General features: G+C 44.1%; 1 protein-coding gene across 15 annotated transcripts in view; it reads left to right on the forward strand.

The window, feature by feature from the left end:
* The window catches only part of ABI2 (abl interactor 2), a 103,228-nt gene that overhangs the window by 20,505 nt on the left and 70,713 nt on the right, over positions 1-12,010 (forward strand). For all 15 annotated transcript variants that reach the window (XM_044305065.1, XM_044305070.1, XM_044305073.1 and 12 more), the window contains exon 2: positions 11,822-11,989. In XM_044305065.1, coding sequence (XP_044161000.1) covers positions 11,822-11,989 — 168 coding nt within the window. The remainder of the gene's footprint in view (positions 1-11,821; positions 11,990-12,010) is intronic.

The raw sequence follows: 12,010 nt of genomic DNA on the forward strand, positions 1-12,010 counted from the left end.
AGCTGAGGGTCAGAAGGGAGGGGATAACTTACAAATACAGACACTTGTATGAAAATTGCCTTCACTACAATTTACATCATATACCTGTCTAACAGGGCAGGCAATTAAAACTTTTTGTTGAAGTGCTTCTTTAACGGGTTTGTCCGTGTTTTAACGTAACTTACACAAGGGTATGAAATAATACAAGGTAAAAAATCAAAAAACTCAAAATAAAAAAACTTGCTTGTTAAATCTACAGCCACTGCTCTTTTGTCTCATGAAATATGTTCTGGAGTTTTCAAACCAGCAACTGAATCTGAATCTGTTTTGCATGGCCTCTGAGTTTTATAAAGTTTATCTGTATAGCACCATTTGTTGTTCTTATTTCTCTGTCCTCCTCAGTGAGGTGGTCACACATGCTCACCCACCCATTCAACTACCTTCTGAGCTGTGATGGGGAGAGAGCTACAGCAGAAAGGACACGCCTCCTGAACTGCAGCAGAAAGCCCCCCCCTCCCCCAGAGCTATATGTTTTATATAAATGTAGCATTTAGGGACAATGAATGGGGATATCTCTGGAACCATGTAAGGTACAGGGCTGGTTCCAGCTTCTTTTTTGTTAGAGATTGTCATGAAATGTATAATTGCTGTATAGGGCACGCCATCCAGACACTGTGAGAACAAATCCCAGCTTTTTCTGTATTGTAGCTCTTGTGCTATTTGATGTTGGACGTGGAGTCGGAGACATTCTAGGGATGGTACCCATGACAGCTGGCAAATCTGCCACTGAAAGGGCTATTGTATGGAGCTTTCAGCGACCAACGCAGAGAGAAAAGCCTTTTTGTTTCTCTGGTAATAGAACTTGCTGAACATTGATTTCGGAATACCTGTCCAGAATATTCTTTAACAATAGAAACCAAGACCACTGGTTAACAGGGATTTCTATAGGGAATAGCTGGGGTATCGTTTTACAATAGGATCTCCTTTCTTTTATACAGAAATGTATTCTCATTTAAATTGTTCCTGATGTTTCAGACTAAGCTGTGCACAGTATTTCTGGCCATTATATAGTTTGGATATGGCATTTTAGCAGTATTGTCAGTTTCCCTGATCTAGTGGTTAGAGGGCTGCTGCTGTAATGTCTTCCCATACACAGCACACAGAGAAGAGGAGATTCTCATGGTGGACATTATATAGCTGTAATGAGCAGTGTGTCCTTGCCTGTCTTGCCCTCCAGCAGCTTCCCCCCCTCCCCTCTCTATTCACTTCTAATGGCAGCAACTATGGGAATTTCCCTGATTCTTGTCAATGGGACTCCATACTGCTGTGCATTCGGCAGTTGGCGAGGTTTCTGCGGCTTCTGTTCATTGAACAGGACCTAAACTGCAGGTGGATCCACGTCAAGCATAATGTAAAACTGTGGCAGAAACCTGAGGATCAGCCTTGGATTTCTGCTGCGGTTTACTCTCACTGTAATTCAGAGTGAGTGGACAGTGCAGGAGGCAGAGGGAGGTGAACAAGTGGCTGATAAGTGGGGAAAGAGGCATTCTTCTTCTAAGGGCCCCTTTACATATGCTTGGACACTAGGACCTTGAATTCAGGTGTTTTATTCAGTCCCGTTGCCACAGGTGTATAAAGACAAGCACCTAGCCATGCATTCTGCCTTTCCAGACATTTGTGAAAGGTCTTTCTAAGGAGCTCACTGAGCATGGTCCTGTAATAGGTTGCCACCAGTGCAACAAGTCCGAACCTACAACATTAACACAAAAACGGTGCTGTGTCGGGAGCTTCATGGCATGGGTTTGCATTGCCGACCAACTACACACAACCAGTCCAGATGCCAAGAATCACATGGAGGGGTGCAAATCCCATTGGAGCAGTGAAAGTGTCCTGAATCTCGCTTCTCTCTAGCAGTCTGATGGACGAGCCTGGGTTTGTCGAATTCTCGGGAAGGAAACGATTCCTTCATCTCTTGAGGTGTGATGGCATGATCCTCTTCACAATGCACCTCTTCTCCACTGTCATGTTTTTTTTTTGTGTGTTTTTTTTCACTTCTCAAGCTCAAGTAACTTTAACCTGGAGAAGAGGACCTGTCACCTCCTCTGACATCTGAATTCCCCATCTAATAGCCGTTATGAAGCATCTATTCTTATGGCTCTGTCTTGTGCCATTCAACTGTTATTGCTACTAGACATTTAGGAATGACTTGTCAGCAGGTTGCAGTAAAGGTACAGATGGGTGTTACCAGTTGGGGTGTGTCCCTGCACAGTCTGACACCGGCAGCACCGATTGGACAGTCAGACATGCCATCTTTGGTAACACCCAGCTGGCAATTTATTTGTAAACTTCTAGCAGGAATATTAATAGATTCTCCAGAACTGGTATTACCTGGAGAATGCTGTCAGGGGGGGTGACACCTCCTCTTTAATGACGAAAAGGAAATGTCCTTCCAGGCACTAATACCCTCACACAGTCTAAGATGGTAAAAAAATTTATTTTTAAAAACTTTTTTAGTTTCCGGTTTTCATCTGCTTCAGTTGCTTCAAATCAAGTAATCATTTATTTTTATTTTTTTGCTTGTATTATTGATTTATTTGAAAACTATAAAGTTTTGATGCACTGTAAAAAGTGCCTCTGGTTTCAGCTAATGCAGATTGTGTATTTTGTGATGGAAAGTGATATATTACTTCCCTATACATTTGATCAATTCTGTGTATCAATGTCCGCCATGTTTGATAATTGCTCAGTCAGTTACTGCAAGCTTAAAATAAAGTAAAATTGTGACAACTTTGCCCCCACACAGTCATTGCCTAATAACACATGAGGAACTTGCTGCAGTCATTGCGGGCTGGAGCGTGCACTTGCTTTTCGGGAAGCCCTTTTTTATGCACAGTCTTTTCTTTTCTCTGTGGTTTTTTTGTTTTGTTTTTTTAATTGTGTACTGGAAACAAGTTTTGTAGTCTAGGCTTTGTAGTGATTATCATATTTCATTATAGACTCTAAAATAACACCTGGCGATATAATAAAGATAAATAAATAAACTGCAAACAGAAGGCTGCAAAAACCGCAAAACGCCAAAGGCGACTGTGTGAAGTCAGTCGTGGATAGCGGTGCGGCTTTCTACTGCACCACGACTGTTGTCTGTGACAGTGTCTGTGGTATATGTAGCGAGCGTGGTCACCAGTGTAAAGGCATGGAAGGCTAGGGCAAAGGGGGACATCGGAGCAAGCTGGAGGGGGGAGGAAAGTGGAAAAGACACATACATGCTCCTAGGTATTTTACTGCAAGTGGAGCTTAGACCTGAAAGGGGTTTTCGACCATTAAAAACTATTTTAAATATAATTATGCATTAAAAAGTGTTACTTTTTAAAATGTATTTTCTGTTGCACAAATGATCCATTTGCGAGAGATTCTCTTCACTTCATTATAACAGTTTTTAATCTGCCTAGTACTGTGCATGTCCACCCTTTAAGGGTACTTTCACACTTGCGTTGCTGGATTCCAGCAGACAGTTCCGTTGCCAGAATTGTGTAAAGGTCTGCACATGCGCAGACCGGAAGACCGGATCGGTCAATGCAGCAATTTTTATGCCCGATCCGGCACTAATACATTCCAATGAAAAACAAATCTGGATCCGACATTCTGGCAAGTGTTCCGGATTTTGGGTCAGAGAGAGAAATGCAGCATGCTGCAGTTTTTTTTTTTTTCTCCGTCCAAATACTGTAAAAGGTCTGAACTAAAGACACCCTGAACAGATTGCTCTCCATTTAAAATGCATTAGGATAAAACAGAGTTTTTTTTTTTTCCCCCTGGTATTGAGCCCCTAGGATGGAACTCAATACCGGAAAACTTTAACGCAAGCATGAAAGTACCCTAAGGTGGTAGCTATGACAGTTAGGGCATGTTCACACGCAATTTGCGGTCCACAGCACGGGCTTCACACGTTCCTGTGAAGGAGCCCTTACTGAGAGAGAGAGAGAGAGCTGCAGCAGAAAGGGCACGTCCCCTCAGCTGCCAGCCTGAAGGGAATCTGGCAGAGCAGAGAATGGGGAGATCTCTGGATCCATGTGTTTTACATCAATCATGGAATAACCCCTTTAATTACCAATGAATCAACCAATCCTGTGACTACTGCAGTGACTTATGTATGATTAGCTAACCATTCTTGTATCCGCTCCTCAGCAATTTTCCACTCATCGCTTTTTATGCTTTGAAGCTGACAATAATAGGAAAATAATTGGACTAATCTGTCTGCTGTGCTAAATGCTGTAGTCAGAAAGAGTAATATAATTTTTTTTTTTTTGTGTGTTGTGTTTTTTTTTATCAGAATACGTACAAGACTAAGGCCTGTTTCACATTTGCAGTAAACAGACCTGGCAGGCTGTTCCGGCCTGAACCGAAACTGGACTGGGCATTCACATGGCGGTATGTGTTTTGTGGTCCACAAACTGCGGATTTGCAAAACATAGATACTGGCTGCGTGCAGACCTATTGACTTCAATGTGTCATTGTGTTGTGGCAAAATATAGGACATGTCCTCTCTTTGGCGGCACAGATGCTTGTATGTAGAAGCAAATAGAAAGGCTTCCGTATCCATGCGGCCGCTCCGCAAAAGATGGGACATGTCCAATGCTTCACTTCAACATGTGGGCTACGGACACATTGAAGTCAATGATGCGGCGCACACACATCTGGTATCTGTGTTTTGCTGAGCCGCAGTTTGGGGACCACAAAACACACTGCCGTGTGAATGCCCCCTAAGTGTTCAGTTTCCCTGCAGCGCCACTGTAGGGGATATTGGGCGTTACACAATGTCCGTTCAAATCAGTGGATTATGTGTGTCATGCTGTAAGGAGAGGACCCCACCTATATCGGAGGTGTATAGAAATTGGTTTATGGGTAGGCCATTATTGTTTAGTTATTTAGGCCTCGTACAGTATGGCTGGAAATATGTAGCACTGTAATCAGATGACCTTGTCCCCGCTCCCCTAAGGCGGTCCCTGACCTTGTCCCCGCTCCCCTAAGGCGGTCCCTGACCTTGTCCCCGCTCCCCTAAGGCGGTCCCTGACCTTGTCCCCGCTCCCCTAAGGCGGTCCCTGACCTTGTCCCCGCTCCCCTAAGGCGGTCCCTGACCTTGTCCCCGCTCCCTAACCCTGGGTTCACACCTGAGCGTTTCTGAGACGCGCGTTTTACGCAATAGTAAACGCGCGTTTGTGTGATTGACTGCAGTGTTGTCCAATGAGTCTATGGGCCAAAACGCGCAACAAACGCCCCAAAAAAAGCTCAAGAACTTGTTTATGCGTCGGGCGTTTTACAGCGCGTTCAAACGCGCTGTAAAACGCTCAAGTGTGAACCAGGGCCATAGGGAAGCATTGGTTTTCACGTGTTGAGCGTTTTACAGCGCGTTTGAACGCGCTGTAAAACGCTCAGGTGTGAACTTGGGGTAAGGCAGTCCCTGACCTTGTCCCCACTTGTTATTGCCCACCTTAAAGTAAGTGACTCAAAGATGGATGATATTCCAGGCAAGAGAGTGAAGTCCACTGGATCATTGTCCCCTTGTGTTAAAAAGTGTGCTCAGATTGTTACCGGCCCGTGTCATACATCTTCTAGAAATATAGCAGGTCCCATATTTTCTACAGCAGGATCAACATGTGTTTCACCTGCTTCCGTAAAAATACTGTAGAGTTGGCCCACATGCGCGTTATGAACTCTGCCGCATCTGTATTCAGCCTTTTTTGGTTTCTTCTCATTTTATTTCCAGGTTTTTGTGTCCATTGAAGGCCGTTGTTCCATGTGTCGCATCTTCAGTAACGACCGCGGTTCATCCGAGCCAAACTTACAGCTTTATTATTCTGTCTGACCACAGGATGAGATTGCAGTAACGCCTGTTCAGGCCATTTTACTCTCTGAAAAAAGTCTGTTGTACCATCGCGCGTACTTTTTTGCAGGATCGGAAAGTGTTGTGTACCTTGTTTTTCCATCCTGCAAACTCCAGTAAAAAAAATTATTAATTTTTTATTTATTTTTTATAATGGAACTCTGTGGTGACGGATGCCACAGTATGGCACCTGTCTGAAGCATCCGTTAATGTACACTTTTTGGGGGGTTCGTTAAATGTGTGACAGAAACTGACAGGAGCAGAGCCGAACAGGCCCCAATCACCATTATGGAGTCCGTTCAGTGTCCTTTCTTTTTACCAGATATAAGTCCTGCATGCGAGACTTTTTTGTCTGGCCTTTTTGACAGACTCTGCCCCGAGCTGAGCCTCCAATGCAGATGTGAGCAAGTGTAGGCCCAGTATTATGTATCTGAATTACTGCAAATTTCATACTCCTTCTCTGGTAAAAATTCTCCTCAAAAATGGTAAAAGAAGTATTTTTACTCTTCTGGGAAAAAAAATGTAGTAGGACCTCTGACCACAGGTCTACTGTGTGTACTGAAATCATCATGAAAGTACAATACCGTAGACGCACGGTCAGGCAGCATCATAAATCACCATGAGGATGTAAGTTTGGGACAAACAAACAGTGACCGTTCCAGGAGAAGCGGCCAAAGTATGGAGCGTCAGACCGCACACGGGGGCCTGACGCCAACACCAGCTGAGATTTTTCAATCACAACTTTTGACCGTTTCTGAAGATACAGTTTTTGGATGACATTTCATCCCACAACTTATGTTACTTTTCCAGGTATGACTTGCTTATGGGGAATTTTTTCTTGGCCCTTAGGGCTCATTCAGACTGCCCCAAAAATGCGGATCCATTTTTTTGCAGACAGCCTGGATTGCATTCCGCATTTTTGCGGACTCGTAGACTTCAATGGGGCCACGTCCTGATTTTCACTGACAAGTATAGGATATGTTTTATTTGTTTTGCGGAGACGTAGAACAGAAGAAACGGGTGCCATTGAAGAATAGGTCTGCATCTAATCCGCCAAAAAACGGATCCACATTTTTGCGGACAGCATACGGCTGTCTGAATGAGCCCTTAGGGTGAAGCTCATTTCACAACATCTCAGTGGGGTTCAGATTTTGTGACTGGGCTATACAGACCCTCGAAGAAAGTATTCCAATAGATAGTGATATTTAAATGCAGTAGTATTGTGCGTAGTCTAGACATCAAACCGTACGGAAGAGAGAATTTCAGTGGAAAAAAGCTATTTTTGCAGGTGGCGTTGGGTGTACTTACACATCACAGTTAAATCGCAGCTTTTACAAGTTTTTGGTTTTGTAAAACTGCATAAAAGGCAGTCTGTGTGTGACTGTACCCTTTAAGCCTCATTCACATGTCAGTGTTTCACGGACGCGTGCTGTACGTGTTCTCCACGGGCAGCACACGTCCCCCTTCATTTTAATGTGTGTATTCAGACATCAGTGTTTTAGCATTGTCTGAGGGTCTGTGTTTTTAGTGCGGATGTATGTTCTATTTTGTCCGTGTTCACTGATCCATCACGTCCATTACAGTCTATTGGTGCGTGAAAACCACAGATGCAACATGGATGCCATCTGTGTTGCATCCGTGTTTCATGGATGTTTGAGATGAAATACTTTTTAAAATTATTTTTCAGCTGTTCAGTGTCAGTGAAACACGGATGCAACACGGACAGCAAAAAAACGGACACACGGACCCAACGCAGATCCTTCACGAACAGCTTCACGGATGCGTCACTGACCACGTGCTCACGAATTTGAGCACAGAAATGGACATGTGAATGAGACTTTAGGCTGCTTGTACATGGGTGACGGATGTCTTGCAGAAATTCCGCACAAACTTCGGTGCGGATTTCTATGCCTTTATGCACCAAAAACTTTGTGTTTCTTTCGGTATTTGGGCCGGATTTAATGCGGCTTTGCCTCAGATCTCACCCTTGCATTGAAAAGAGTGAAATCCACAAAAAAATTAAATTGAAATGTTGCAGATTTTAAAATCCGCATGGCTGGTACATTTCTGCACGGAAGGAAAAGGGAAAGTACACTTTGCTTGTACTGTATTATGCCCTGTTTTTATCTGCATTGAAATACTGCGTGTAAGGCTACATGCACACAAACGTTAGGGCTCCGTGCCCGTGCTGCGGACCACAAATTGCGATCCGCAATGCACGAGCACAGACCATGCGGCAGCCGCATGCGGATCCTGGACCCATTCACTTGAATGGGGTCCGTGATCTGCACTGCAAAAAAGTAGTGAATGTGGTACTTTTTTGCCTTGCGGAGGCACGGCCAGAAAAACCACGGAAGCACTCCGTAGTGCCTCCATCTGCATCTCCGCAATTGCGGACTCATTCAAGTGAATGGTTCTGTGATGCGGAATGCACACGACCGGTGCCCGTGTATTGCGGACGTAATATGGCCACGGGGGCACACGGTTGTGTGCATGTAGCCTAATCTGCATCGCTTCAGTTGTCGGACAGTTATGGCCGCTGTTTCAGTGCACAGTAATGTTAGTCAGTGCTGGAATGCTCCTTTTTTTTTTTTTTTATATCCAAAATCCTATGATTTTGTAGTAGAGTTACAGGCCAGGATTCTGTATTAAGACCTCATAACGGCATGTGAAGAGATGCAAACCTCAGCTCCATGTGCTTTTTTTTGGGCCTTTAAAACTAAAGGCACACAGACCCATAAAAGTCAATGGGGCTGTTTACACATCATGTGTGTGTGTGGTTTTTTTTTTTTTCCGCACGGATCCTTGAAAAGTAATTGACTCTTAATTAAAGGGGTTTTCCACTTTCTGGCTACTGTTGACCTGTGTTTATGTAAGTTCACTATTTGGCACTTAATAATCTAGTCCTTGCTGACATTCTGTGCTGTTTTCTATATTTCATAAGCCATGCCTGCTGGTAAGGCAGATATTCTGTGCTGTCTGCACAGAGGTCCAGTCCATAAGATGGCCGCTGATGGAGGGTCATGTGACCAGACACATCCCTCCGCCTTCGCTGCACCTGTACTAAACTCCCAGCAGGGCAGGTGCAGAGTATTTAAAGGGAAACTGTCATGAGCTTTATGTTGACCTCACTGAGGGCAGCATAAAATAGTGACCCAAAAAATGCTGATGTCAGCGGTGTGTCACACATCAGCTATAATTAAGTGGTTGCTGAGAACCAGCATCATAATCATTGCAGCCCAGGCCTTGAAAAGAGTCAAATCTACCTGAGAAGAGTCCTGGTTAATCAGAATCTCCTGCTCTCCCGACCACCTGCTGATGATTGGCAGTTCTCTCCTAGAGAGAGAGGGAGAAAACTAGGTAGAAGCCTCTCAGTCATCAGCAGGTGGTCGGGGGAGCAGTAATTCATGAATAACCATGACTCTTCTCAGGTGGCCGTGACTCTTTTCCAGGCCCAGTCTGCAACGATTGTGATGTTGGTTCTCAGCAACCACTTACTTTTAGCTGATGAGTGACAGACCGCTGAAATCAACTCACCTGTCTCTACTTTATTCTGCCGTTAGTATGGGCAGCACAAAGTTGATGACAGGTTCCCTTTAAAAGGAGGAGGCTAGTGTCTGGTGACATGACCCTCCATCAGCAGCCATTTTATGGACAGGACTTCCATAACCAAAAGACTTGGCAAACAAGGGGGCATACCTTTATAAAATATAGCAAACGACACACAATTTCAATAAGGCCGAATGCACATGGCCGTGTGCGGTCCGTGGAACCACAGGCTGGATCCCTCCTGAGAGCAGGAGCGCATGGCGTCATTGGTTGCTATGATGCCGTGCGCTCCCTGCTGCCGCTGCAATACAGTAATACACTGGTATAGATCATACTAGTGTATTACTGTATTGCGGCAGCAGCAGGGAGCGCACGGCATCATAGCAACCAGTGACGCCGTGCGCTCCTGCTCTCAGCAGGAATCCAGCCCGTGGTTCCACTGACCGCACACGGCCATGTGCATTCGGCCTAAAGGGTATATTAGTAAGTGCCATATAGTCCTCTTATACATTGATCAACTTTGATCAGAAAGTGGGCATACATTCTCTTGATGACCGGATTGGGAAGCCTACGGGTAGAGTCAGACGTGGCGGTTGTGAACAGCAAGTCGTGGTCACTATGGGGTTGTAGAAAAGAGCAATTCAGCCGTTTATTTTTGTGTCTTGTTTTTATGCATTCACCATGTGGTATAAATGGCGCACACGGTCTGCGCCAACCCCTAGCCTGACTGGCTACTGATGAATATTAGCGGTTCAGCCCTGGAATACAGGATGCAGCAGCTGATTGGCTGATCTCCTGACCTCACATGCTCCGCTTAGTTGGACAGAATATGATTATTGCAGCTCCATCTTTTAAGATGCCGCCACACTGTTCTTGGTGTGCATTTTTTTGAAGAAAAAATAAGAACGCATCCTAAATAAAACGACAGCCTTGCGCTACCTTTGCAATTTTGTTGCATTTTTAACTTCTAGTTGTTTTAGCACATGCATTTCCACATCTGCACTTTGCTGTCCGGTTTTGAGATCCAGCAGAGGCTCTCAAAACCGGAAGAAAATGCTTCCGTTTTGTCCCCATTCATTGTCAGTGGGAACAAAACTGAACAAACCAGAACGGAGCGCAATACCATGCGTTTCATTTTGGTTTGCTGCATTCCCATGCTGAACACAAAACTGCTGCAAGCAAACTGAAGAAGCCGGATCCGGCACCAAAAACCCTGTAAGTCAATGGTGCCGGATCCGTTTTTTCTTCTGACACGGCGCCCATTGACTTACAATGTTTTAGTGCCATTCTGAACTAATGCAGCCATTTGTATTATTAGAACGGAAGCGTTTTGCTGTGGTTTTGAGATCCCACGCCGGATCTCAAAACAGGACGGCAAAAACGCAAATGTGAAAGTAGCCTTATGGTATTTTTCTTTTTGCAAGGTATTTGTTTTACTACAGTGAAGTGTGTACCCCCTCTAATTTCTTGGACAGCACGGTGGCTCAGTGGTTAGCACTGAAGCCTTACAGCACTGGAGTCCTAGGTTCAAATCCGACCAAGGACAACATCTACATGGACTCCCCGTGTTTGTGTGGGTTTCCTCTGGTTTCCTCCCACACTCCAAAGACATACTGATGGGGAACTTAGATTGTGAGCCCCGTTGGGGACAGTTGGATGCTAGTTTCTGTAACGCGCTACAGAATATAGTAGTGCTATATAAGGGCATAAAATAAATTTCAAAAAAAATGCTATTGCAAATTTGCAATTTAGAAACTGCATAAAAAAATTACAATGTACACGAACACTTGTGGTTTTTTTTCAAACAGACCAGAGGAAAACAATGGATATCTGTGAGCTTGCTCTGATTTTGCAAAAAACAAAAGCAAAAACACATAAAGTGAAGAAAAACACCATAAAAATTGTTTGTCATGCATTTAATAATTGCCATAGAGTTTTTCCTCAGCTTTTTTGTCACTTTTTTCCATTTTTCGTAATTGCCAACAGTGGTACATATATAAAAGATAGAATGTAACTGAGAACACAATACAGTAATACTGATTACACCTCTCATATTGGTGACAAGTGCGCTTACGTTCAGGGTTAGCGATTGGTATACACTCAGATGGTGCAACTAGAGGGCTCTGCATCCACATTGTGGTATATGCTGATGTTTAATCTTCTGAAACCAAGATACAGCTCTTAGAAAAGTCTCTTGACCACAAAACCATGACCGAAACCCCAAAACATGTCATTATTTGGTCTCTTGGAGCCTTCTGCTACAATGTCATATGCATTTCCTTTATACTGCTGCTTAGAATGCAATCATGGATTTAAAAATAAAAGTGCCCCCATGTATGCATATGGCCTCATATAACTTCATGCTACCCACAAGGTATATAAACCAAGTGACTTTTGTATACTTTGTATGTTTAGTCTGCAGATAAGCAAAGGGCTCTAGAAGAAACCAAAGCCTATACGACCCAGTCCTTAGCTAGTGTGGCTTATCTCATAAACACCTTAGCCAACAATGTCCTTCAGATGCTGGATATTCAAGCTTCTCAACTCAGGAGGATGGAGTCCTCGATCAATCATATATCACAGGTGAGATCACGACTGAATCTT

The sequence above is a fragment of the Bufo gargarizans genome, chromosome 8 (genome assembly GCF_014858855.1).
Source record: "Bufo gargarizans isolate SCDJY-AF-19 chromosome 8, ASM1485885v1, whole genome shotgun sequence".
Lineage (NCBI taxonomy): Eukaryota > Metazoa > Chordata > Amphibia > Anura > Bufonidae > Bufo > Bufo gargarizans.